The 27,619-nt window shown below is 43.7% G+C and overlaps 9 protein-coding genes across 9 annotated transcripts; 5 read left to right on the top strand and 4 right to left on the bottom strand.

Annotated features, from left to right (window-relative positions):
• Positions 1 to 641: 641 nt before the first annotated feature.
• Positions 642 to 1,865, bottom strand: O0I10_002158 (uncharacterized protein; the record flags this gene model as incomplete). The annotated part of the gene is made up of 1 exon (XM_058482245.1): positions 642 to 1,865. One exon carries the CDS (start codon positions 1,863 to 1,865, stop codon positions 642 to 644), a length of 1,224 nt encoding a protein of 407 aa, XP_058347376.1.
• A 3,452-nt stretch (positions 1,866 to 5,317) lies between these two features.
• O0I10_002157 (uncharacterized protein) lies at positions 5,318 to 6,066 on the top strand (the record flags this gene model as incomplete). The annotated part of the gene is made up of 3 exons (XM_058482244.1): positions 5,318 to 5,501; positions 5,568 to 5,632; positions 5,698 to 6,066. 3 exons carry the CDS (start codon positions 5,318 to 5,320, stop codon positions 6,064 to 6,066), a joined length of 618 nt encoding a protein of 205 aa, XP_058347375.1.
• Positions 6,067 to 6,487: 421 nt separating this feature from the next.
• Positions 6,488 to 7,771, top strand: O0I10_002156 (uncharacterized protein; the record flags this gene model as incomplete). Its single annotated transcript, XM_058482243.1, has 1 exon — positions 6,488 to 7,771. One exon carries the CDS (start codon positions 6,488 to 6,490, stop codon positions 7,769 to 7,771), a length of 1,284 nt encoding a protein of 427 aa, XP_058347374.1.
• A 963-nt stretch (positions 7,772 to 8,734) lies between these two features.
• Positions 8,735 to 11,318, top strand: O0I10_002155 (uncharacterized protein; the record flags this gene model as incomplete). The annotated part of the gene is made up of 3 exons (XM_058482242.1): positions 8,735 to 9,424; positions 9,505 to 9,807; positions 9,864 to 11,318. 3 exons carry the CDS (start codon positions 8,735 to 8,737, stop codon positions 11,316 to 11,318), a joined length of 2,448 nt encoding a protein of 815 aa, XP_058347373.1.
• A 641-nt stretch (positions 11,319 to 11,959) lies between these two features.
• O0I10_002154 (rRNA 2'-O-methyltransferase fibrillarin) lies at positions 11,960 to 12,966 on the top strand (the record flags this gene model as incomplete). Its single annotated transcript, XM_058482241.1, has 2 exons — positions 11,960 to 12,074; positions 12,140 to 12,966. 2 exons carry the CDS (start codon positions 11,960 to 11,962, stop codon positions 12,964 to 12,966), a joined length of 942 nt encoding a protein of 313 aa, XP_058347372.1.
• Positions 12,967 to 13,849: 883 nt separating this feature from the next.
• On the bottom strand, positions 13,850 to 16,248 carry O0I10_002153 (uncharacterized protein; the record flags this gene model as incomplete). The annotated part of the gene is made up of 12 exons (XM_058482240.1): positions 13,850 to 13,986; positions 14,038 to 14,207; positions 14,270 to 14,381; positions 14,439 to 14,588; positions 14,648 to 14,753; positions 14,945 to 15,044; positions 15,104 to 15,223; positions 15,285 to 15,378; positions 15,438 to 15,523; positions 15,581 to 15,761; positions 15,834 to 16,018; positions 16,082 to 16,248. The coding sequence occupies 12 exons, from the start codon at positions 16,246 to 16,248 to the stop codon at positions 13,850 to 13,852; spliced, it is 1,608 nt and encodes a 535-aa protein (XP_058347371.1).
• A 173-nt stretch (positions 16,249 to 16,421) lies between these two features.
• On the top strand, positions 16,422 to 20,157 carry O0I10_002152 (uncharacterized protein; the record flags this gene model as incomplete). Its single annotated transcript, XM_058482239.1, has 14 exons — positions 16,422 to 16,503; positions 16,569 to 16,978; positions 17,035 to 17,175; positions 17,229 to 17,284; positions 17,340 to 17,385; positions 17,449 to 17,736; positions 17,796 to 17,985; positions 18,049 to 18,177; positions 18,240 to 18,414; positions 18,466 to 18,635; positions 18,696 to 18,877; positions 18,939 to 19,100; positions 19,164 to 19,281; positions 19,346 to 20,157. 14 exons carry the CDS (start codon positions 16,422 to 16,424, stop codon positions 20,155 to 20,157), a joined length of 2,961 nt encoding a protein of 986 aa, XP_058347370.1.
• Positions 20,158 to 20,222: 65 nt separating this feature from the next.
• On the bottom strand, positions 20,223 to 22,468 carry O0I10_002151 (uncharacterized protein; the record flags this gene model as incomplete). Its single annotated transcript, XM_058482238.1, has 3 exons — positions 20,223 to 20,828; positions 20,888 to 21,009; positions 21,073 to 22,468. The coding sequence occupies 3 exons, from the start codon at positions 22,466 to 22,468 to the stop codon at positions 20,223 to 20,225; spliced, it is 2,124 nt and encodes a 707-aa protein (XP_058347369.1).
• Positions 22,469 to 24,912: 2,444 nt separating this feature from the next.
• On the bottom strand, positions 24,913 to 26,352 carry O0I10_002150 (uncharacterized protein; the record flags this gene model as incomplete). The annotated part of the gene is made up of 4 exons (XM_058482237.1): positions 24,913 to 25,292; positions 25,350 to 25,918; positions 25,984 to 26,098; positions 26,163 to 26,352. 4 exons carry the CDS (start codon positions 26,350 to 26,352, stop codon positions 24,913 to 24,915), a joined length of 1,254 nt encoding a protein of 417 aa, XP_058347368.1.
• Between the last annotated feature and the right edge of the window lie 1,267 nt (positions 26,353 to 27,619).

Raw genomic sequence — 27,619 nt, 5'->3', positions numbered from 1 at the left:
AGTCATGCAAAGTAGCTGAGTTACACAAAGAGGTCCCTCTGCATCTTTTGCTCTGCCAGGGTCCAGCGATTTGACATTGAACAAAGACCACTCTTCATATAGCATCACGCTTACAGCATAGGTAAAACATAAACGTGCCTGTATCTCCAAACTTTACAATGAAACGTGGGGTTTTTATTAGAGCAATGGACTCGGCTTGGCCAACAGCACCTTGTGTGAAAGTTTCGCGTTCAATGTCGCAAACAGCCCAAAAAATATTTTTTGGTCGTCGTCGTCGAAGAGGTCGACCTCCAGATCCAGTTTGGCTGGTAGCGACATTGCGAAATCTGGGATTGGCAAGCTTGATCGTGAAACTTGCACCCAAGGTGCAGTTGGCCAAGCCGAGCACATTGCTCTAATAAAAACCCCACGTTTGATTGTAAAGTTTGGAGATACAGGCGCCTTTATGTTTGTAAGTGTGATGCTATATGAAGAGTGGTCTTTGTTCATTGTCAAGTATTTATATGGAGGCTTTTGGCCTCGGGTTTATTATAGGGAGTATGTCGGAGAGTGATACCCCTAAAATGATCGTATTTGAGAAGAAAAGTGGGAAGGAAAGTACAAAGGAAAGTACAAAATGACAAGACGAGGGTGGGAGCGAGCTACTCAGAATCATTAAGTCTCATGGAAGAGACACTCCCCGAAGAATTGGAGGGATCAGTGGATGGCGGAAAACGTTTGCCCTTGGTTTGAAGCTTAAAATAAAGGGTGGTAAAACTTGGTGAACGTAAAGATCGAATAATTTCCTTGGCTTCGTCAGACATGGGGAAAGACGTCACCATACGATCGATGGACTCAGGCGATGCTGGTGCTTTAGATGACTTGGCCGATGGCTTTTCAGTGGAAGATTCTGTAATATGATTACTGATAATCATGTCGTTGTGGGCTTCAAGGGGTGAATAATCAGTGCTAAGCATGGATACATCAGATGACTGGCTGGCAGCAGTGGAAATAGAAGACGATGGGGACATTGGCGGGACATTGATGGGCTTGACAATAGTTCGACGATTGGGACATTTAGCAGCACGGTGACCATTTTGGCCACAAGACCAACAGGGGCGGTATCGGCTTGGATGAGTAGGACATGAAGACAAAGAATGACCGGATTTGTGGCAATGGAGGCAATGAAGCGGCATTTCAGCCCATGTTGCATAAAACCAGTCTTCGGAGTTTGGCCATGAAATCTTGTGTGAGAGCGAGGATGATTGCTTTGCATCTGAAACGTTTAATGTTGCATAACCATGTCCCATGAACAGATTTGAGTCATGATCACGCAAAATACCATAATCCAGAACGTCACCAAAGGACGAGAGAGCTTTGCAAATGCCATCGGTGAGCTTATCACGAGAGGTGAATGGAAGATTGCTTAAGCGAAGATGAACGAGACAAGAATCAGCTGGTAAAGGCACGCTGGGCAAGATACGCATACCATCCTTGAAAGCAAGACCTGACGTACGAGCTTTTTGGTACACGTTAGAGTCATCGATAAAAAGTTCAACAATGCGGCGAGAGTGATCCGAGTGAAGGCGTACTCCACAGTTGTTGGGGAAGCTTGTATTTAGATGGCACAAAAGCGTAGCGCGATTTTCAGTACGAGACGTGAAGTCAAAGAACAAGCTGGAACAAGAAGCAGGAGAGCCACCGGCTTTCCACACATTCGAGTGCACAGCATTGTCATGAGCCGTTGGTTTCAGCGAAACCCGCAATGGGGAATGAGTGCGAGCTGAGGAATGAGTACTAGTAACGTTGGCATAAGAAGGACGATGCTGGCTATTTTGTGTGCCTGTTTCCTTATCAGGCAATTTGGTAAAATTCGGGGAAGACATTAATTCATTGTCAAGTAGGTGGACCCTGGCAGAGCAAAAGATGCAGAGGGCGTGTTTGTGTAACTTGAGTCATTCAGCACAGGCGATGCATGATTCTTGTACACTATTTAGGAACAGTCAAAATGCCAGACGAACGATTCTCCTGCTCCAGCTCAGCATGCGCATCATTCAACTTTCTTGATTCGAGCTGACCTGGTAGTATAAAGGCAATGGCTGTTGTTGGATCATCATTATCATGTAAAGTGTAAAATGGCACACACCCTTTTGCTATACGTGAGGATCATTTCTTTTATTTACGTGTACCTGTTGTCTATCGTGAGGGTGATGATCATGATGGGTGGATGGTGTATGTGGGGTCATTGAGTGGCCTCAGTGTAATAGCAGTAGGGGATTTAAACTTGGGGCACAGCAGCTCCACGACCTGAGACAACGCTTCTCTTCTTTTTCTCTCTCCTCTGCTTTTATCCAATGCACGTCATCCCGATCAAGGTAATGTACTATAAAAGCGTGCTCTTGTTGGCTGTGAGGTATTCATATAGTTCTGAACATGCATTGTCAGGGAGTGAGAGTGTGTCCAAGTGCTGAGGAATGAGGGTGGTTACCATGGCGATATCGTTGCTTCCTCTTGTTCGTTGCTATTCCCGCTCTACGCTTGGTGTCAACAGGTACATTCAGAGACCAATGTTGCAGCAGAACTTGTTCCATTGACGTGTTAGCTTGTATAGAGGGCAAGTTTGGTTTCAAAGCGTTTGCTCGTTTGGCGTTTTATTTCGGCTCAACTACACTACACCATGATTTTCGGTTTCCAGTAACCAACAACAAAGGGGGCTTTTGTGTATATGGAAAAGGCAAGTGCAATGAAACAAACAACGAATGGAAAAGGGGGTTTATAGTGTGCGTGCTAATAATGAATTGAATAGGTTTCTTAGATCAGACAATGCAACTTGGGGCATCGTCATCATCTCTTTGGGTTCAAGTCCCAGCCTGTATCAAGGTTTTTGGAAGAGCATGGTCACCGTGTTGAGGTAAAAAGGGATTTGCAACAGCTTGACATCAGTGCGAACCAACACGCTCTTCACGTGATAGGCTCGTTCTTTCCCTTGAGGATTTCTTTTCATGAGGCGGGGAAATGATTGGAAGGATTGGGGATCGTTCTTTCTTTGGAGAGGATGAATGAGGACAACTATGAGCCTGGACTCTACGTAAGTGATGTCCTTCCTTGCCATGGACCGAACTGGCCTTGTGTGATTCGTGAAGTGCTTTCACAAAGACAAGGGATCGCCCAACGTTACGATGATGATGATGATGGCTACAACGATTACAACAATGATGACGATTACGATGACTACGAAGATTACAACAATGACACAAACAAGCAAGGTTCGTGTTCTCTTTCCATAACGGTGTTGCTTGACCCCGTTCAACCTCATTGATCTAAAGGAAGCCTGCAAGATCCCGCTCTTTTCCGCCTGCGCCTTTTGGGATGATTGGTGACGAGGACTTTGAGGACGACTTTGACGAGTAGGAGCACGACTAGGAATGGTGATGGTTGATGGATGATGGACGACGAAGACGGCGGTGGTGGTGGCAAAATAGGAGGTAGCTATGTAGAGGAAGGTAATAAAGGATTGGCTATTACCGCACTTGGACTTTGGTAGCTTTTACGTATCCCACTTGTTGCTTGCTTGTGGATCAAACGGACACTCATACAATATCCTCTAGCAGCATCTTATTTTATGGAATTTGAGCACAGCAAGTGATTTGTGATAGCCGGGTGATGGCATTGCTTGATGATGATGGATAATATTGCCGGTTTTGTTTATGCCAAATCCTGATTTACGCATCACACGAAGACTCGTTGTGTAGCCCCCAACAATCTATCAGGTCTTATCACTATTCCAAATAAGCATTTTATCATTGATCTTGAGCACAGAAATCCCCACGCCCACCATATTTATATAAACAAGGATGTTGTCGCCCACTAATACCGCACATCTCTTTCCTCACTTCCATCATCACACTTTGGTTGGTGACGCTTTTGAAAGCCCTTGGTGAGTATTATGGAAGGTAATCCTATTCGTGAGCGATCCATTTACTCATATGCGTGAAGATCTTTAGCCTTTCATTGTTATTCTATTTGGCATCATTGTCATTGTTGTCATGCGCTAAGATGTTAATCGGTGCGAGAACCAAAACATCTCAGCAAGAACCAAGAGATCCATTGCCAAGAGTTGCTTTTCCTTTTTACAGAAAGCCTGTCGTTGCTTGGTGCCATCTGTAAACGGGCGATCGATCACGCTTATATCGCTGGTTACATCGCCTTCCTTATCGATGGCTTCCACATTTCCTTTCTTATGGTGCGCAAAGAAAAAGCCCAATTTTTACTCTATGACAGAAATTGGATTGGTTGACAACATACTACATGTGTTGGGAAGGCGTTATTGCAGAGTACATATGCGAGAAGGATGTCGCATCCCTTGACATGGCACGATCATTGACCGACCTCCACACTTTCGCCACCCTAAAAAACATCAACATGCTTGCGCAAGTAAGCAACAGCTTCTGGTGCTATTGCCAATCCATGGGACCTGATCTAGGTTATAAAATGGTCGTGCTTCCCCCATCTCAGACGTTTATGCAATAATCCACAAGTCTACCAGCACATCCCGTGAAAAAATTTGCGATATTGATTCTCAAGTGTATGTCATTTTTTCTCATTCTCGATACCTTATGTATTGGGATATTTTCTGATGCGTTATAAATAGGTCCAAAGTCAAATCCGGATACGAGCACCTGCATGTCGATTCCATTTTGCACAAAAAGAAAAGGTTATTTCTTTTTCAGAAGTCCATCCCTCTGCATCTTTGGCTCTCCAGGGGCTAGCTGATTAGCAACGAACAAAGAGCACCTTTCATATAGCATCCTCCTTAAAGCGTAAAAACATAAAGGCACTTGTATCTCTAAACTTTACAATCAAATGTGGAGTCTTTAATAGATCAAAGTTGCTCGGCAGGGTTGAAAAGACCTTCTGCTATGAGGCATAAATAGGTTGTACAGAGGGGGGCATCACAAAGAATCGAGACGCTGTAAAGTGATACTCGATAAGGGGCGTTTGTTTATTATAAAGGAAGAGCAACAACTATAATTTGGTAGTGATCTAAGATATATAATCATGCATCAGCTACATGATTTGGTCCACACGACACGCTGCTTTTGCAATGATGCATGACCTCGTCGAAAACAATGGTGCCACCGGTCATTGTCATCCAAGGAAGGAATAAGTTAAAAACAGCAATCACTCACCTTCAAATGTGAATTGACCCTTGAATCATTGTAAAAGTCGACTACAATGGGACGTGCTGTGCTCAATGTGATACAAGAGCCTGGCTTTCAAGCAGCAGCAAATTTCTCTTCTTTGTCTCGGAACACCCAGCAAACCGATCCGTGTGGCAATGAGCGATCAAGGAATCACCACGTACAGCGTCGAATATCGCGAGAAGCCTGGTGCCAAATGTGCATCCTGTTCAAAGAGCATTCTGGCGAAATCGCTTGCAGCTTCAGAGATCTTTCGCAAGAGCAAGACTGAAAAGAAAAAGTTTGCAAAGCACACCTGGTATCACTTCAAGTGCTGGACAGGTAGGGTTGAGCAATGTGCATTCATAAAAGAGACCGTTATCGTAAACTAACATGGGATTCTCATAGTTCCTGATATGGTAACCAAGCTACCAATAGAGCAATTGCGAGGATACCCTTCACTTGTTGAAAAGGTCAATAGGCACAACACGTCTTTTATATGCATATGACTGATTCAAGCATGTTTGCTGCTATATAGGATCAACGACTAGTACAACAATTGATTGAACGTGGTGCAGGCGCCAAATGGGAAGATTCGAAGGAAAAGGAGGAGGACGAGGAGGAGCCCGTGGATACCGAGAAACCAGCCAAAAAGAAAGAGAAGAAACGAAGCAAGGCTGCTGATTTGACATTTGGATTGACTGGTGTGCAAGTTGCACCTGTGAAGAACGTTACCAAACTCGCATCCAATGCTGGCAAGAAGCGAAAAGCCGAGAGCATAGAAAAGAAGAAGAATGAGGCACCTAAAGAAGAGCCGTCGCTTGGCAAGAAGGATCAACTAGAATTAGAAAGCATTGCAAAAGAAATCCAAGATGCTCTGAAAAAGTCTAAAAAGGCAAAGAAATGATGTTGATTATGCCATAATGAATAAAGAAAGGGTGGTTTGTAAATATGAAAGCAGCGCATGGGTTTGAAAATGATGGCTGTCATGGTTGCGTAGGTGTAGGTAGTAAACCTTATCTTGCTTTGACTTTTGACACGGGACCTTTTCTCCCTGTTTTCTTCCCTTCTTTTCCTGAGAACGTACGTTTTCCTTTTAATACCACTTCTTTACTTACCTGTAAGTGTTATTGTTTTGTCTATGACTAACACCGTAATCATGATACAAAGCACGTGGCTATTTTTTACGGTGATTACAACACTCACTTATTAATGATCTTTTCATTTGACATGGCAACATCGGGTGCCCTTATGTCATGGATACCACTGTACATGCTCAGTAGACTAAAACACGATCACTTTGCATAGCAGTGAATACCAACCAGCTGATGAGTGATAGGAACAACAGCAACAGTGGCGGACCATCACCAAAAGCGGATGACGGGCCGACGCCCGAAAATGCCAATGCGGCGATGGAAGAGGAAACCTTGGAATCAGAAACGATGTTGGCACAATTCTTATCCCCCGATGGACCGCAACATCATCTCAAGCTGTATCAGAATAACAATTTCAAGCTCGTACGAGTGGTATATGAGGATGACCAGCTATCAATGACATCTGTGGTACCTGCTGAAAACGCCACCATCCTTGATGACGTTATGTCCAAAGGCTACAATGTTGTATCACACATGTGGGGTCCACCAGATGAATTGGTCGACTGGAAAGATAGCGGTGTACTTGATGAACAGGGCAACCCTATACGAGCAGCAAAGATACGTGATGGAAAGCAAAGCACCATATTGAATCTCTTCAAGGATTATCCAGGTTATTGGTGGATTGATCTCTTTTGTGCTGACACTGAACATACACCTCGAGGCATCATGGGTCACATTTACAAGTTTTCAAATTTGTGCTTTGCTTTACTTGATTGCACCAATGACAGCATCAAGTACCTTACAACACACGAGAAAACGTTACAAGATTGGAGCGAAAAGCTGCATCCTGGTATCATTGACGACAATGCTATGAAAGCCTATTATGATCGCACATCAATTATTGAAGGGATGGATTGGAGGCGTGCTATGCGTTTTATTTTTGATGAAGATGAAGCTTTTGCCGACGCTCTTTCAGATGTCATGGATTGCAAGTTCTTTCAACGAGTGGGAACATTACAAGAAGCTGTTTTACCACGCACCGTACTATTGATGGCTGAAATGGAATGGGATGGCTCAACGACTCTCGACATGAAATTGCTACGTGGAATAACAGGCTCCATGTGTAAGGCTGTACGTAAAGCCCACGAGGATATCGGGAATGAGACTATTTCGCAACATTTGCAACGCATCATCACTATGGCAGATGAGATCGATTTGATTTGGAATTTGAAAGAATATGGGCAACAAAAGCTACAAGATCATCAGCTGCTCAAGAAGATTCTAATCGATTTTCGACGTTCTGGAAGAAGGTGCACGCATGCTCGAGATTACGTTCATGGGATCATTGGTATGCTTCAAATCCATATCCCCATGTCAGATGATTGTATGGTGATATGGGAAGGATTTCGCGATGAACTTCGAAAAAGACAAGTCCACGTCAATAAGCAATTTGACTTTTCTGAAGCGACACATATGGGATGGGTGTATAGCCGTATCCATTTCCAAGATCATGCTTAGCCATATTATATCCCCTTGAAATGCAAAATAAAACCATGGAATTGTGCCACAGGATATAGTTTGTTAGAGGCCGACAGCACAGCCAAGTGCAACACAAGAAAGAATACAAAAATAGATGAGCCGAAACCGGGGTATAACCATTTTGAAAGAGAAGAATCTACATCACCACATATGAACAAGGATTGGATTCGTGTGTTACATGGTCAGCTGTTGTGTGTTGTTAATGGGACGTCACTGTGAGATGTGGCTATGTAAGAGAATATGCATTCTGCAGGACTTTTTGTGATGGTGTTGGACATGTTGCACATAATCCCGGGCACAAACCAAGGTTTTGAAATTGCCCTTATCAGTGAGGTGCAACCACATGAGACATTCTCCGAAAGAAAAAGGATACAAGCCATGTTGTAAGAACATGAATGCCAAGATGGAAAAACATGAATTAGGGCGTATGCAAAAAGATTTAATCAAGATAGTGTGGATCAATGATGATGCAATGGCATCATTCTTGTTTCTGTTTTTCAGTTTCCAAAAGTGAGGTTGCTAGGTCACGGCTGCAGGTGTGCTAAGCATGTACGTCGATCTTCAGCCTCGAATTCCCCGTCGACTGCCTGTTTTAGATTAGGTTTTGTTTTTGAGTCGATCTTCACATCTTACCTGGTTTAACACATATCCCATCCAACCAATAAGTCGATAGAATTCTTGGCACAGCAGCCAAAGATGCACTACCAGGAATAGTTGGCTGAGAGAGAGAGAGGCTTTTGCTTTATGTAGAGAGTGCTTCTTTTAATTCCTCCATTTGCTTTTCTTTACTGCGCCCGTGACCTATTTGGGTTAATCATATCCTCCCTTTTTCCATTTGTTATTTCTTGCATTTGGTCCCTGACCCTTCCCTATTTCTTTCTTTCTTTCTTTCTTTCACCACACACACATACACTTGAGCTGCAGCAAGCACTTTTGGACGACATGCCGCCTCTACTCAAACATGACACTGACAGCAGGTCATCGTCTTCACATTCACCACCGTCACCTATCAACGCGACCAAGCAACGTCGATTGAATAGTCTGCATCTCGCTGACATTGCTGTTGATCTCGGCTTCCCACCCTCATCGCGTCGAGACAAAAAGGACCAAAAGCCTCGTCGATTCTATACGCCACATCATTCATATTTCTTTTATTATCAACAACGTTGGAAATGGTGGTTACTTCTATTGGCTGTCGTCTTCTTTACTACATTTGCTGTATTCTCCTTGACACCGCTGCAGGAAGAGCCACAGCGAAACCAGCTGCTTTTGTATCGGATTATCGGCAATGACCTGCCGCCGCGTCACAAAGAGGGCCAGACCCTCTCCAATCTACATTTTATTCTGGAGCACGAGCCGTCATTTCCCAATACACGCAAGATGTTCTTATTGAATCGGATTTCTGATCCAGCAAGTGAAAGAGCCATCATCGACCTTTTGGAGCGTTACCATGCAGAGTACATGCGTATCCCATTCGATGAAGAAGAATACAAGCAAATCGACTTTCGACTTGAAGACTTTTCTGAACCTGATTTCTTACATTCGGATGACTATCGCCGATTCTCCAAGGTTGCCAAACTACGTACGCTGGATTATACCTATCATGATAAGAACCTTTACGCCATGAATAATGTAAGTATCCAAGGTACAGGATGAGAGAGAAAGAGAGAGAAATGGTGCGAGTGCATATAAATAACTTTATATATTTATAGAATGGAGGACGTAATCGAGCAATTCAACATGGCAAAAGCATTCATAATGCACGATGGATTATGCCATTTGATGGAAACTGTTATTTGACACCCAACGCTTTCAATGAGATCAAGACGCAACTCGATCGATTTGGATCTGATACCAAGTATTTCATCGTTCCTATGATTCGTCTCCTCAACAACTCGGTACTATTGGACAACATGGATCAGAGACCAAAGGCACATGAGGAGCCACAGATCATTTTCAGATATGATGCAACAGAAGAATACAATCTCAACATGCGTTATGGAAGACGTAGCAAGGTAAGGTTGGATGAATAAGCATTGGAATCATGTAAGCTAATGGGGATTTTTTCAAGTTGGAGCTCTTGTTTCGCTTGGGAGCACTTGAGAATCGACGACTGAATCGACCCACAGTTGCTTGGGAACCAAAGGAACGAGCCTATAGTCAAGATAAGGGCAACTTTCGAACGATTGGATGGGTGTTTCGATTATTCTCGGGCAATCCTCAACAAGAAGAAAGCAAAAAGGAAGCATCATCTATTCGTGCCTTCAATCGATTATTGGCGATTCAATCATCATTGGATGGGTTGGATGAAAGCATTGCACGGCAAACCTTCCGGCATGATCGACTCTTTTTGTACAACGAGACAAGTATGGCTAGTATACGCCATGCCTATTGGAGTAAAGGCGACGACAGCATTGCAGCAACTATGGACATATTGGAAAGGAGAGCAGAGAACATGTTACAAGCAGCTACTGATCGCTTAACAACACCTGAAACTTCTGCAACTGAAGCACCATCCATTACTCAAGCTGCATACGCCGATCAACCCGAACTAGGAGAATTAGCGCAAAACATTACAACCTTGACATTGGCTCATTATTTCCTTGGCAATGAAAAGTATGGAAGATGGGCAGCCAATTTGGTGCGTGTCTACTTTTTGAACGACTACGTATTGCACGAGGATGATGTGGATGAATACAGCTCTGCACGGATGATACCCGACAGCACCCATTTACTCGACTTTTTATCCGATCAAGGCTATTCTTTTCCAAGTTTAAGTCGCTCATCACGTACAGCACCCAACACGCCAAGCCCCAAACAACAGCGTCTTATCTTCAATGCATCCCACCTCACTCGGACCGACACAACAGCAGTTTTGGATGCTATGCGACTCTTGCGACGTTCACAAATGCTCACCCATCGAGAATACTTGGATCTTCAAGGATTATTGGCTCAAGTGCTTGAATACTTGATTACTATTCCAACGGGTATTCACCTTGCTCAAATGACCGATCATCGTGGAGTGCTATACGATTTACAGGTGACAGCTCTTGCAGCATTTACAGATGACGTACGCTTGTTGCTTCGTGTTGCCAATCGATGTCGTATGCGTATCGGCAAACAATTCATGGCTGATGGATCACAACCCTATCAAATCGCTTCAGCACAACGATTCGCCCAACAGCAACAACAACAAGATAAAGACGAGGACTCATTGATTGCACAATACGAGACACTCAATCTACACTATTGGACAATGTTGGCACGTGGTATCCAAAACACTGGTATTGCCAAGGACATTTGGCACTACACAGCCAAAAATGAAGGTCGCATCTCACATGCAGTGGCAACTCATCTCAAGAAACACTCGGCTTCAGCTTCTTTGGCACCCCTTGCCCATATGGCACATGCAGCGTTTCAATACAGTGGACCAGAGAAATCACGCGCTGACTGGCACTGGATGATGAATTACCATGCAAGCTCCCAAGTACATGACGATGATTCAGTCATTTATCTTTTAACCTAAGTACCCTCCTCATCCCCTTTTCATCCGCACAATCACCACAATCCATCCACTCATTCACAACGCCCATCTTTTCTTTTGCAACACAATCACGCATCATGCACATAACATGCGCTCGCACACGATCCCATTCACCCCTTGCACATATAGCACAACACATCTTCGTATATCATCCGCATAGGCATTTTTATAGACCCTTGCATTTTGTAAAAGTATCTCTCACCCCATCTGTTGTTCAAAGATGATAAAAAACCAGCACATACCCACATATTTGTTTTGTTTATTGTTGACATCTAATGCGCAATTACTGCATTTTGCAATCTAATTAGAGACTCGAGCTATCCTTTCATTGTCATGCAGTCATGTTTACTGTATTTTTCACTAGTGATGAGACTAAAAAATAATAAGGAGGGGATCATTGTACTGGAAGTGAAGCCCATGGTTGATTGTTCCTGAAGCCAAGCATGTTGTTATACTGTCTTTGGTCTTTGCCATGGCAACGGCGACAGTTGCTAGGTCCCCAAGTTGTCATGCAGCTGAGATGAATGTGTTGGGCTCATTGTGGCTTTTACAAGAATAATTTTTCGTCCGCATGTAGACTACTTCTTGTACTTCTTTCTAGATATATACATAACCCATTCATAATGGCATTCGATAATCGTGGAGCTCGTGGAGGACGTGGAGGTTTCCGTGGTGGCAGCCGTGGCGGTGGCCGTGGTGGTGCTCGTGGCGGCTTTGGTGGTGGCCGTGGTGGACGTGGTAAGGGATCTTTGTATGACATTGGTAACTCGAGAATTCAAACTTAACTTTTATCATTCATTTAGGTGCTGCTCGTGGTGGCATTGGCAAACCTGCTGGTCGTGGTGGCCGTGGTGGCCGTGGTGGTGCTCGTGGTGGTGCTCGTGGTGGCCGTGGTGGTGCCAAGGGCGGTGCCAAGGGTGGTAACAAGGTTATCATTGAACCCCATCGTCATGAAGGTATCTTCATTGCTCGTGGTAAAGAAGACTTGCTCGTTACCAAGAACCTTGTCCCTGGTGAATCTGTCTATGGTGAGAAGCGTGTTTCTGTGGATGGTCCCGAAGGTACCAAGATCGAATATCGTGTGTGGAATCCTTTCCGATCCAAGTTAGCTGCTGCTGTTCTTGGTGGTGTTGATCACGTCCATATTGCTCCTGGAAAGAAAGTCTTGTATTTGGGTGCTGCTTCTGGTACTTCGGTGTCTCACGTTGCTGATATCGTTGGTGCTGAAGGTGCTGTTTACGCTGTTGAGTTCTCTCATCGATCAGGCCGTGATCTTATCAACATGGCAAAGAAGCGCACCAATGTCTTGCCTATCATTGAAGATGCCCGTCATCCTCCAAAGTATCGTATGCTCGTTCCCATGGTCGATGTCATTTTCGCTGATGTTGCCCAACCTGATCAAGCCCGTATTATCGCTCTCAATGCTCATCACTTTTTGAAGAACAATGGTCATATCGTCATCTCTATCAAGGCTTCTTGTATTGATTCAACCGTTGATGCTGCCACTGTGTTTGCTCGTGAAGTCAAGAAGTTGCAAGAAGAACGCATTAAGCCCCAAGAACAACTCACTCTTGAACCTTATGAAAGAGATCACGCTGTCGTTGTCGGTAGATATGCACGCAACAAATAGATCAACATCCTCGTTCTATCTCTCTTATCGCCCTCGCTTCGCTCTTTCTTTTTCTTTTCTCGTCTCACAGCATCTCCTCTTTTCGCATTGTACATAACAAAGACGTAATCGATCATACGTTCTAAAAAAGAGTCTTTTTCTTCATTCTTACCCTTAAACAATAAAAGCAATTTGGATTTTGCACAATCAATACATACAAGAACGTCCGAATTAGATTGGCATGTATATAATGAAATTACAACAATGGATCTACCTATTGAGAGTGGGTGGGAATTTACTGAGCTATAAGCATCATTTTAACTTGGCTCTAACACAACGAGGAGTCTCCTTTCAATCATGCCATCCAGTAAGCCCGCCATATACAACCCACCACAACTGACACACATACACACCACCTGACAACGTTCAACCAGCTGCTGCTGTTGCTTCCACTGTTAGTTCTCTCACGGCAGACCAATATGGCATCAACATTGACGTTACGGTCATGCATTGCATTGTGTCCCTTCAACTGGATGGTCAGTAGATTGCAACAACTCGAAGCGTGTATTGAAGCTAATGGTCGCTTGCAGATGGCGACAAGACTATTCGCGTATCAGAGCACCTTGTAGGTGATACAACGGGTGCCATCATATTGAAAACGACCCAAGGCAAGATAACTTGAGAAGCATGTAACATGGTATGTGAGGCTGACGAGGCGATTTGCATAGATGTACAACCTGGCAGCAGGCTTCAAATCCATAATGGATATACGCAAGTGATCGATGGCTATCTTAGATTAATAGCTGATACAATCGAGCCTTCATCTGAGGCACCCGTTCAAGTCAATACTTCAAACAATCTTTCACTCAATAAACTTGTGCGTAGGAATTAAAAAGGATTCTTATTATGTCTCTTTACATTGCTGTTGAACAAGATCCCTCGAATCGCTCAATACTTGATGGAGACGCAGGATCAAAATAATCTTACTATTCTCTTCTTGTCCTACAAACTCTGCTGGTGCGGGTAATCCATTGCTGATCTCTATTGCATCCAAATAAGAATAAATCCCTTCTTTTTCATGTTCACACTTACGCTCGAATGCTTGGAGAATTTGTGGGCTGAAGTGAGGGAATGCCTTTGACAGATGTACAAACCCGGGTATCGCTTGCACCAAAAAGTCTGACGGCACGCAAGTGGTAGATGGAGGAGGGAAGGCAATTTTAAGCAGGCGTGGAAGTACGTGCTTCTCCGCAATCTGCAAGCTGATAACATGATGTTAGAGAGAGAGAAGCAACACGTTGATGACCTTTTCAAATGTACGTACTAGGCTTCAAGTGGATATTTTTCACACAAATGACATGCCAAAAGTATTGCAAACACCTGCTTCTCCGGTTGTGGTTGTCTGATCAGCTCAGGGATAAAGTTAAAAACAGCATCTACGATAAACGTATATAAGCAAACATGTAGATCCTCATATGTAAATGGGTACATACATAAGGATGGAATCATTTCGACAACAGTGGGTATAAGCTCGATCGAATAGGTTTGAAAGTGAAGCAATTTGGCTATCAGCAATGGGCTGTCATCGATGAAGATGCTGTGGATGAATTGACATATTTGCTGTTGTGCTTTTCTCAATGATCCTATTACACCAAAGAGATGTTAACAATCACTCTACATCTTGCATGACTTTAACAAGTACCAAGTTTTGCTTTGTCAGCTTCGGTTTCTTTGCAGTGTTCCAAAAGAGCTTGGATCATGGCTGAGTCCTGGGCGTTTGTAAGCGCGTTGATATTGCGGGTATTGAGCTAATGACAAAGCGCTATGTGAGAAATGCATATCGATTGTGTATGTTCCTTCCTTACCTTTGTAGACCCAATGGTGTAATACTTTTTCCATATCCGATGCCTTGAGCACACACGAACGCATCCCATCATCTATCAATGACACACACATATATGAGCTATTCTGAACCATATGATAAGACCTGTAAGCTTACATGCAACCATAAACTCAGTAATCGCTCTGAACGAAATACGACTGGATCACACTTCAAGAGGGAAAGCGGTGCTTTGATAATGAGATCAAGTGTATAGTCCCTATAAGCAAAACCCGTCAGATCCTGTATCCACCTTAACAAAATGATAGGCTGCCTTACTCTTTCATCTTGCTACTTCGCAAAGCATTTGCTGTGATCACCCATAATTCGTAAGGAATGACTCGATGCAATGATTCCCATGTTGAAAGTAGAGTCTCCACCACAGCCGATGGCATATCCCTATAATAGAGCTCATCCATCAACATTCATGCAAAAGCACTTTGTGTCACAAAGAACTCACTCTTCATCTAGGCAAGGCCGTAATAATCTTGAGAAGCATACTTCTGCGTAAGGTATTACCTTCACGCTTTCCATCGCACTCACGTTTGTCAATGCTGTTAAACAAGTGTGTCAGCTAGCTATCCATGTTACAGCAGCCATGGAAACCACGTACCACAAGCAACTTGATCAGGATGTTGTCGCCATTTAGAAAGAACAGAGTCAAGTTTTTCGAGTGATAGATAGCCATAATTCCATACCCTACTCTGCCAACATTAGCATCACGTGAAACGATGTTTGGAATATGGACATCCTTACCTATCCATCACGGCAAGATCCTCTTTACCTTCCTGGAATAAGAGACCCGATACATCGAACAGCTCTGGATACAAGTTGGCAGCCATAGCCAAGAAGTCTCGATAAATACCACGATATGCACTGCCTTTCTCGAGATGGTTGAGCATGGATCGGATGGGTATACGATCAATGAAACTATATTCTACACAAGAAATTTCATTGTCAATCCTTGCTCCTCCTCTTCTTCTTCCCTCCTCCCTACCCTTCTATTTACCTTGATATTGCACATGTACAGCCGTTGCTAATTTGGGATCTGTCTTGAAGGCAATGATTGCATCATGGAATTGAAGTACGTAAAAGGCAACAAGCACTTGAGCCGGAGTGATGGTATCCGGGTTGTCAAAGAAAGGCACAAGCTTATCCTCGGCAATAGGTTGAATGCGGTCTACATGGAACACACTTGGACACGTCAATGGAATGTCTTGAAGGAGGGGGGAATACAGCAATCAGCATGGTAGCTACCTTTGAACGTATTCTTTGATCGTCACTGCAAACATGGGATTGATTGGCAACGTAGCGGTAGTGATGCACTGCATGAGCCATACGCCATAGTCAATGTTGCCGTAAAAGACGCGACCTCGCAATAGCTGGTGGAAGGATTCAAGGCTGAACGAGTCTTTACTACTCATTGGAAATGGTGTGTATGTGTTGATCGGTGAAGCAAAAGGGACAGCAAATTTAACGCATAAATGTGCAGGTATCCAGTGTCTCGGATGTTGTTCCAAACAACGTAAAAGCGCCGTTGTCCCAAGCCCTTGTTATTTCATTCGTTTCTTTCTCATTCTTTATGCAACCAACACACATGAAAGAACCAGACAGCCACGAAGCTATAAGCAATGATCGCCAACCTCCATCCACAGAGCATACGAATATGCCTCAAGATGGTACTACTACTACTACTACTCCACATCACCAATGATTTGTATGTTCACTGACAGCTGTCATGCAGATGATAAAGCACCTCGTGTCCATGACTTTGCACCAACAACGGATGACGATGACTTTCTCGGGCGCGACCATGATCATCGAGCCAACGTTCATCAGTCATTGCAACAACAAAGCAATTCAATCAATAATGATGGAGCTACAACCAGCAGCTCGGTAGCCAAAGCACCTTCACTTCACATGCTTCCCAACCAATCCGTTGATCCTTTACAGCTCGTGAAGCAACTCGAATTTACAGCCTTCAAATACATTGGTGCAGCATCAGCACTCGCTTTCTTATTGGGAAAATGGGGGTTCAGCTTATTGGTGGCCATCCCGTTGATTTCAATTCCTGGCGTCTTGTATTACATCTTTGGTCATCAGCCCAACAAAGACTTGAATTGGAATATAGAAAAACAAGAAGGCATGAAATCGGTAAGCACCAATCTTGCTATAGAAGTCCATGGATTGATAACATTGCGCTCTTGTAGCTCTATACAGCCGAAGGTGAAACAGTGGAATGGCTCAACTTTATGTTGGAGAAGATCTGGAGGAGTATCAGCCAAGAATTCTTTGCGACTATCGAATCGATGGTGGAAGACACTATTCAAGGCGTGACACCAGGGTTTATCGTAAGTGATGGTTTCTTGGGGTAATTGGCGTGATTCATAATGCATTACAATAGAAAGGAGTCCAAATTTGTGATCTTGATATCGGCTCTCAAGCTCCACGTGTACAAATGTAAGTCATGCAATGACCAATTTTATGTCATTCTCTTCTCATTGATGACTTGTAGAATACGTATGTTCCCTCCTCTCCCTGGTCAATCAGAAGAAAGCATCGTAAGTGTTATGATGATCTCCATGGTGTCTTGACCCTTGCTCGCTAACACAAATGCATCCAAGTTTGGTGAAGCCTCTTTTAGCTTTCATGCACATCCAGCTTCAACTTTATCACGAGAGCGTGGCCCAATTGAACCATCACCTCCTGGTGTTTCCATCGGTGTCGCCCTTGGATCAGCATCTCCGCTCTTCATACGAGGTGAATTGACAGCGTTGAAAGGGCGTGTGCGCTTCAAGTTGACAACAGGACCTGACATCCCATTCGTATCAAAATTGACCATTTCATTTCCAAGCCCGCCTACAGTCGAGACAGCTGTTATGCCGATTTCACGTCATATGAACATCATGCATGTAAGTCAACATGTCATATTTACGCTAATGATCCCTTTCTTACCATTTTTGCTTGAAAGATTCCAATGTTCAAGATGATGGTGAACGAAGGTTTACGTATTGGTATGGCTAGCATGATCGACCCCAAGAGCCTCACAGTCGACATCCAAGAGTTGATGGGATCCGATGCGCATGATACTCGTGCTTTGGGCGTTGCTATGCTACACATTCGAGGTGCGACGTGTGATCAACAGATGGTGCAATTTAAGGGTAAGTACATCATACGCATACTAGAGCCAGGCATCTAACACATACACGTTATGGGTGATGTAGACCTTGAGGATTCTTATGTGACGCTTTCCCTCAGCAATCAACCCAAGCGTACCTTGTCAACAACACGGGTGCTCACAAACGACAAAGATCCACGATGGAACGAGACGCTACATGTGCTAATCAGCAAAGGTATGCTATAGCAACCTGTTTTTAGCATGACGATGCTCATATGCTCTATCCTTGTAATATAGATGACATATCTTCTGATACCAAACTGGATATAAGAGTATGGGATGCTGACAAGATCAAATTCGACGACATGTGGGGATCATATTCTATTGCTGTTCGGGATATCCTACAAAGCAAAATTGATCGTCTGGGCAACGTGATTGACTACTGCAAAGAGGAAAGGGTCGTGTATGATGGGTATGTATGAAATTAGGCATATGGTCTTTTTCCTCACCAAGCAACATTTAGATGGGCCCCACTGGATGGCAAACCGCTAGAAGAATCCAAAATGAAAGTCGACTTCAAGCTTTCCTTCCATCCCAAATACGTCGTTTCCGAGGAGGATTCTATTGTGGAAAAGGATAAGCCTAAAGAAGAGAAAAAGGATTCGGCTGCAATGGATCCCGATCATAAAAGCGGTAATTGATGTAATGAATTATGGGGAATGACACTTGATATTAATCCGTTTATGTTGGTAGGCATCTTGTCGGTCTATATTCGGCAGGCAATGGATCTTGAGATTGGCGCAGCGGATGAATTGGCAGACGAAGAGCTTAAACACCCATACAATCCTGGTCAAGTTGTGAGTCCATACGCGATCTTGTATATCAATGATAGCAAGGTGTACCAAACACGAGCTAAGCTGCGTAACCCATGCCCGGTAAGCCATTTATTACGTCAAACCTTCAAGCCTACTGGATAATGCTCACACACCATCATAGCATTGGAATGGCGAGTCAGAGCATTTTATCAAGAATTTCGATGCGTGCACATTACGTATATCAGTCAAGGCTGCGTTTGAGTTGGAACGTGATCCGGTCATTGGTACGAAGCTACTTAAGCTTGCCGACCTTTTCAAGGATGAAAATTGTTCAACGCCATATGTAAGTAGCCATCTTTAAAGCATGAAAAGCCTGTGTTGGTAATGGAATTATACCGATTTATAGCTCAAAGAGGCTCAAGTTTGGGTGCCACTCTCTAATGGTATTGGATTTGGCAAGGTGCTATTAACATTACGTTACAAGCCGGTGCATTTAACGCTACCACCCCAAATGCAAGGAGCAGGTATGTATTGGAGGAGAATCGTTCATCAATAAGGGACATGGATGGCTTATAAAGTTATACCTAGATGTTGGTACCTTGGTCGTTGACAGTGTTCGATTACAACAATTGAAGTCACCGCTCGATGCTTCGAGCCATTCTACCAAAGCAACTCTTGCCTTGAATGTTGATCCAGTCATATTGAAACGCTTGAAGCCCCGTGATCTAAAGGACAACGTATGGGATGCAAAGCGTTTGTATTTCCCACTCATTATGCGGCAACGATCAGCACTTTATGTTCATATCATGCAAGGTACTATGGGTGGAGCCAAGGCAACAGGTCGTTTGTGGCTCAAGGAAATGGGAGATGATGAGTGGCAAGATATCGTGGTTGGTCTCCATCCATATCTTTCTGAGCACAGCAAGGAAGCGAATCGCAACGAAGACCCATGGGATGCGGAGGGACCCCTTGGCCAAGTGGTTTTACGAGTCAAAATTATTCCTGGTTTCTCGCCGGTGCACACTCATTTGCATATGTTCAACAAGGATATGGTTGGTGCCGATCCTTTCCATACCGAAAGAATGAAAGCTAAGGCTGAAGCTTGGATGGAAGGACAAGGCAAAGAGCAAGGAGGCTCGTTGGAAGAAAATGCATCCGAAACAGCTTCTGTCAGGTCCACACCCAGCACATTGAGTACGCTTTCGGAGGAATATGGGGATGAGCAAGACAAGGAATATATCAAGGAGATGCAAGAGATGTCTAAAACACATGGTATCAGCAAGTACCAAGTGCTACGAAAAATGGCATGGGGCACCGATATTGTAAAGCAGCAAGTGGACACATTACGCGAAGGATTCAATTCTGAAGCACGCTTATCACGTTCAGTGGCAAAGGAGTGATCCATCGACTATTTTTTACTAGCTTAGTGTATATACATTTATCAAAATCTTATGTACAAATATAATTACAGTATTGAACGATGACTATTACTAGTTCGTATATGCCAACGAGAAGTTGACATTGATAGATCGGATGTACTCAATTCACGGCTGGATGTTATGTCAACGTGGTATTGCTGTTTCAATTGTTGTTCCTTATTATCCATCTCATCAAGCTCTTCGGAAGGTAGTTGAACGGCACGATCGATAGCAGATGGTAAGCCACGATGACGACCACGAACCATAAGTGCAATAAGGATAAGCTTGCTGAGCGTGTGGTATTGTGCACTTTGGGATGTGCTAACACCTGGGAAACCCGTGGATGATCCAGCTGTTCCAAAAGCTGAAGCACACTCATAAAGGACTGTCAATGCTGTAATGGGAGTAGGTGACATGATACTTTCGGCTTCGATCACACAAATGAAGAACACGCCCATAACCAGCCATATGATCTCTTGAGCAAGCTGTCGCTGCAATTGTTGCATAACATAGAAACTAGGACGTTTAGTTATCAGCTTGCGAGAAGTTGTCATGACACTGGAGATTGTTGGTTTGCGGCGTAGCTTGAAAGGACCTAAACCTTGTTCTTCATCATCTTGGCGAGTATGGCTGTAAATGCCGAGCTCTCGTTCCTGTTCATGCAAAGTATCAGCAACGTGTCCTTCTGATATGGGTCTTTTTTTTAGCTCACCTGATAGACATTGCTGTTACGTATAGAAATCGCCAATGGGTATACGCTTATATACATGAAAATGATATAGCAGATTTGTGTGCCTGGATTTACTTCAAGAAGGTTGACAACCACAAAGCCAGCTATATAGCATAAAAGTTAGTGGTGGCTAAAAGCACAGCATATCTCCTTTATCTGCTACTCACCATTGCGCGTTGATACTCCTTGAAAGAAGCCATCCAAAACGCGTGATGGCCATGAGACACCTTCAAGAACAGGGAGCCAAAAGTTGGTTGCAAGGAATACCCCAGTCATCACCACGTTGAATACCACCACCACAATTACGAGCCACCATGTTTGAGTCGAAGGGAACATGTTAGTATAACAACGACGTGGGTGATCAAGGAGATACCGCAAAGTCTTTCGGGTGTGCTCATTGGGAGTGAGCTTGTGCATACACCAAACAGCGGCACGTAGGCTAATAGGGTAACCAGTATTCCCAAGAAGGATCATAAAAGCACTTATTAAAAGAGGAGCAGGTGCATTGAGAAATGGCACCATACTTGCATCCAGCACCGATAAACCCAAATTATCGAAAGACGAGATGCAAACGAAAAACGAAAACAGCCATGGATCCATAGGCGTTGGATTGGATGTCTCCATCACTTGCTGAGCATAATTTGAACTTGCAATGTAGATGCGTAATGCTAGCGACCCGATGAGATTGACTGAAAGGTACCAAATGGGGATCATCTTGGATAAAAAGTCGATGGCACGATATTCTAAACCACCAATCTTGTATCGTTGTTCACGCGTCAATTGGCTCTTGTCGATTGGCTTTCTCAAAATTTCATTGATGTCCTCTGTAAAAAGATCATCCTCATCCTTATCCTTGATTCCTCCATCTCTTGTGTCATCCATCAATTGTCTTGCACGCTCACGTTGATATGCAATGTCGGGGTTGAACGCTATACCACCAGGAGCACCTTCCTGTTGAGGTGACACGGTTGGCTGGCTATGGGCAGCAGCTGCAAGAGAAGGGGTTGATTGTTGTTGTTGTTGTTGCAGCTGTTTCATTCTTTGCGCAATCTCCTCTTCACCAAATGCAGAGTCATCTTTGCTATTCTCGGTTCGAAAACGTCGCAACACGATTTGTAAAGGACCCGAGTTTGCTTCACGGCAATCCGACATGGATTTGCTACGCCAAAAAGGAGGCTTTTTTCTCGTAACCCCCTCTCGCTTCCTTTGTTTAACTCGTTCTTGAAGTTCTCGGTTATACGCCAACACGTCTTCAAATCGCTTTGAGAAGTAATGCTTGCGCACCAACACAATGATGATTGAAACAATGACATGTGATCCGCAAATAGAGCTGAAAAACATGAGCAAATACTGATATAGGCTGAGCTCAGACATGGCAATCGTATTAAGACCCGTATTGGTAGCTCCCGTAGTGCTCATGTATAGCGCGTCAATGAAATCCCAATCTGTGCCAGGTTGGCAGTAATAAAGACCAGCAAAGATAAAGCACAAGGATATGATGTAAAAGTAATGAAGCACCAGGAAATTGATATGCTCGCTCCAAAACGACTTGATACCCTCCATAACACGCCTGCAGTCGTCATGCATGTTGATGTTATAAGAAAAGGAACCAGGAAAGCAAGAGATCCGAAGACGATGCGGTCAACTAAATTTATACCAAAGGCATCCTTTTGTGCAACATCGGTTGCATTGAGTGATTTACAGCGTCATTAATCCCTCAAGTAGCTCTTCTTCCGCCTTTTGTTACATTCAATCGAGCCCGGTGGCTATTGTCAGGAATATACGTTGAAGAGAAGAATATCATACGTTACATTTTTCTTCCTATCCCCGCATTTTCCTTTCACTGCAGGTTACAAAAATGACTCGTTCCTATCAATCAAGATGACCGTCACGAAACATACCTCGCGAAAGGACAAAAGACAATCGATCAAGGGGCTGGAATCAAGACATCCATAACCAAACAAATCCACAAGCATGCTTGTTGGCAAGTAAACCAAGGCTTTGGTACGCTTGTGATATAGAAGATGAATAACGCAGCTACCAACAACACTCGCGTGGTTATTACCATTCATGTCATATGACTAAATCCATGATCCACGTGAGATGCCGCCTATATTGGTTCATTCACAAGCACGGGTTGCCTATACACATCCCTTTGAATACGATTGTTAACCAACTTTTTACCGATGAAGCAAACAAATAAGCATCCAAAACGCTTCTTTATTGCTGCCCAGTTAACAATCAGACAACGCACCCTCGTTCAATATTCATTTCAGCTATATAGAAACGCCCAACTAGGAGGCATTAGATAGCTGTTGCATAGCAACCAAGATAAATCATACATCATGTTTCGAGCATATCTACTCAGGATTCTAGATTATAGTTGTCACGCTCGTCAAATGGTCTCCCCAGTCAGCTTGGCTACTAAATGCGACTTTTTAAAACAGTTGATTCATCCTTGGACGTTTTGAGAAAGCCCTCATCTTGATTTTAAGCGAGCTAGCGCTGCATTATGTAACATAGCAACAGCTTTGATGACATCATGGTGTTGAATGGTGATGACAGCAGGCTTGAAAATGTTGGCCTATGCATCCTTATTGTTCTTGCTCCTTTGTCTAAAAGAGTACAGCTACTTGCCTTACAGCCATTTCACGTGACCAGCAGATGGGCGTTTAACGCATGCGACTTTTTATTATATGGATCTGAATACTACTTTGGTACATGGGATAGAAGAAATTGGATGTATGCATAGTAACTTGAAAATGCGGGGACGTTGTTCTTCATTGGAGGTATCAAGGTAGGCCATCAAGGGGTTGCTATGGCAAATTGCCACCCGCCAATAATCCTCGAGCCCATAATGCTGTCACACTAGGCAACAACACGCCCTACATGAGATCATCGTTGGTCAATTACTATATACAAAGAAAGTCGTAGTTGGTCAATTACTATCGGAGACGAATGAACTTTCTCACGATACGCACCACACCATGGGCTCCGGATAGTAGACAAGGACCAAAAAAAGTGGGCGAGTGGATGAGCATCTCTCACAACAGCTCACAATAAAGCCTTGTTGTCTTTAACATTAAACCAACTGTGTCATCATGTGATGCGATCATCAGCGTAGATTCGTTGAAGCTATGTCATCTCATGAATTGAGCATACTCATAGGTGTGAAAATGACGTCGTACACCTTTTCATAGTATTAGGATTCTTGAGCGATGACATTAACAACGAGTTGCGTGTCCCATATGGAATGCAAGATTAAACCAATGAGACAATGAACGCTCACTTGTGCTACGAAGCATACCATATGAAGTAGCTGCATGCATTTACGATAACGGGGCCTATGTACAGGGGCCCTAGTAAATAGCACGGCACTAGACATAAGGAGATAATATGCAAAGGACTTTGAGGCTCATCAGCCTTTTGAGAAACGTCCGACCACACCATTGACGCGCTCTAGAATACAGAAGATCCGAATTCCCCACGAGATGCTTAGTACCAAAAACGTGCAGCTCATTGTGCAATCACACTTTGGCGTTCAACTACCAATGAATGAAGACCTGACTGGGGATGGCTAGTGCCCTTGTACTGATATGGTGGGCATGAGATAGTTGGGGCAGGGAAAATGATTAGATGAAAAAGCTACACAAGGCCATAAAAGATAAGAACGGTCGTTTTTGGTAAATTTGAGATAAGGAGGACATAAACTACCAATTTGAGTAACCATTTGTCTCATGTGATGATCATGCTACAGCAAACAAGGTTATCTACAAAACAAAGAGGCAATGACAGCATGTACATTAGAGCTTCACATTGGCATGTTTCTTTGAGTAAACGGATTTAGTTGGTATTTAGGTATATATCTAGGTGATTGATTACATGGATATGCGATGTTTCTACAAGCTAATGAAAAATAATATTTACAAGAATGGGTAAAAGAATGGGAGGAAAAGGAGGAAAGGGCTGAGAGACGACGTTACACATGACATGTAATGGACAACGCTTCATGCGACTGTGTTACCGGCTGGAGTAACAGAAACAAGGGATTCATACGGAGGCAAAGATGGGCCACTGAAGCTATGTTGACGACCCGTGCGTAAGGCTGTTGAATACGATGGCACTCGTGTCAAGTCAAATCCTTCCCAAGGTGCTGGGCCTTCATCTTCACTGCTGCTGCTACCACTTGTACTTCCAGCGTCATTGAAAAGTTGAGTGGATGGTCTTGAAAATCCCGATGCCGACAAGTCACCGGATGAAATCAGCGCTGCGATGGTATTGGGATCATAGGGTAAAGATTTCCAAGCATCCTCGTATGCCGGTAATTCGTTTGCATCTTCTTCAGGTGCCACAGAGGCAAGAATGATGGGAACGGCTGCTCGTAATTCTTGAAAGGGTTTAGTTCATATGATACCAATACCCCCAATTAAAACTTTTTACTTACCAGAAATGTGACCATCCTCGTTTACAAGGCATACGGTGAATTTAAGCTTATGCTTAATTCTGATGAGATCGCTGCAAGTATCGGATTGGATGCGACGATTCTCTTGGCTGGGGACGTATAAGACCTCCGTTCTAATCCATCGATCTTGTCGACCAGAAAATCGAGCATCTCGCAAAGTCTTAATAACACGTCCTTCGGTTCGGCTGTGCTCTTGAGTGCTCAATACGGCATACTCTTTGAGATGGCATGCAATGGCTCTCACTGATAATCCAGGTGCAATAGGTACCAAGTCAAAGGTGATGGGAATGGATGTGCCACAGCTGTAGACCTTTCTTGGGATGCTGATGTTGTAGGAAATCTTTCCAGTCCACTCATTGGAAATGACAACCGATTGGCTGAATTCAAGTGATGATGGAAGCATAAGGCGAGTGATGGTCAAATTACGCTTGGCAACGTAATTCATGGAAAAGGCAGGTCGTTCAGCTACAGCCTTCAATCGATAATACACTTGACCCAAGTCATGCTGTACAGTGCCTGGAAGGTCTCCTGGAAGGGGTAATTCAAAATCCCTATGACTAATGTGTCAGCCAATGTGCACCAAAAAGAACGTATGCTAACATCATGTAGCACTTACCACTTGTATCGGCCTTCTGATAGCTGATGTGGTTTACGTCTCAATTCCATGAATGTCCATGTGTGCTCAATGATGGTCTTTTCATGTTTGTAATGGCGTTGATGTGATCCATGTCCTATATGGCATTATCCAATTAATGATTTTGGTTGATGGGATATGATAAAGCATGCTATAATTACCTTCAGTCCAATTGACCTTTGTCTTGCCTTCAAGTTTGAGTGTTAGCGACTTGATTTTGGTTGCTTCGTTGCAGTTCAGTACCACGGATCCTCGTAGAATAACACCGGCCGATTCTTCGGGAGCACCATGTAAGATGATATGATCTGATTCAAGGTTGACGGCAAAGTATGATCCGTGCACAAGTGGCATTTGCGTGTGTGATATCGTGGGGTAAGGAGTAAAGGTAAAAAGTAAAAAAGTGATGATAGAAGAGAGAAGAAAGTGGGAGGAAAGGGGAAAAGACGACAAATAAATAGGTGCTGTGCCAGCCATTTACCTCTTTCCTGAAAGCGGCAGTGCCTTTTCCCGATGATGCACATGGATCCGCAATGCATGTCCCTCGTTTTCCCGTTTCCCACCTCTGTCAAATATGGAACAAATCCTCACATGGAAGCTAAAATGGGCCGTCATCATGCTGTAAGACCAATGCACATTAAGCCGACTTAGCCGTTCTTCCAAGTGTTTGATCCTTTACACGCAAAATCGGATTTACATTGCCAGGAATGGGGTTCACTGCATAAACCAGTTTTGGTAACACAAGAATCGGGAGAGTAAAACCGTGCGATCCACAAATCAGGAACGAATGGAAGAAAAAGGATCTATTCACTGACGTCCCGCTTTGCTGCTAAGATAAGACCCGCTTTGACCCTTTTGGTTATTCGGATGCTGCTTGACATTGATAGATCATAAAACAATAACGTGGGCTACCATGGGGATAACGTGAATACCTTGACTTGACGTCTTTCACATTATGAAAAAAAATCACGCCAGCTGACTTTTTAGCCGACATCCCTTCCTCATCTCATCTTTTTCTCCTTGCCCGTGCAGCCACCACCATCACCACGTGCATTATGGATCACCCCACAAGGGTTGTCGGCAATAGTGACGGATGTCAACTACAAGCCTTCTCATGCTATGAATCTAGTTAGCTGCCAACAACCTCATTTCCCAACTTCTGAAAAGGCGGCAAATGAATCAAGATTCTTGATGGAACACAACACACCATTCGAGAAAAATCATTCCACTTGTCAAGGATGGACCACAAGTGTTACGTGATCATTAAACTCAGCTTCTGTGGTCTGTAATAAGTATCGGCCGATTGCTCATATCATGCATTGTTCTTTTTTTTCATCAAGATCGGCGTGCATTGATCTCTCTTTCCCAAAGAATTGGAAGAAAGTCTAGACAGACTTTTGAGTCACATGTACGCTTGTTGCATAATACATGCATTGATCCCACCCATCCACCCCCCCCCCAGAGAATTGAAAGAAAGTCTAGACAGACTATTAGGTCACATGTCTTTGATGCATATGGCATGTAATGCTCCCCTTATAACCACTCCTGAATATCATGTTTATATATAGATGGTATCATTTTTATTCCAAGGAGTAAGAGTTGAAAGTAAACAACGAGAGGG

Source organism: Lichtheimia ornata, assembly GCF_029851405.1.
Source record: "Lichtheimia ornata isolate CBS 291.66 chromosome Unknown scaffold00005, whole genome shotgun sequence".
In the NCBI taxonomy this organism is placed as follows: Eukaryota; Fungi; Mucoromycota; class Mucoromycetes; order Mucorales; family Lichtheimiaceae; genus Lichtheimia; species Lichtheimia ornata.
This window is presented reverse-complemented; position numbering and strand designations above follow the sequence as displayed.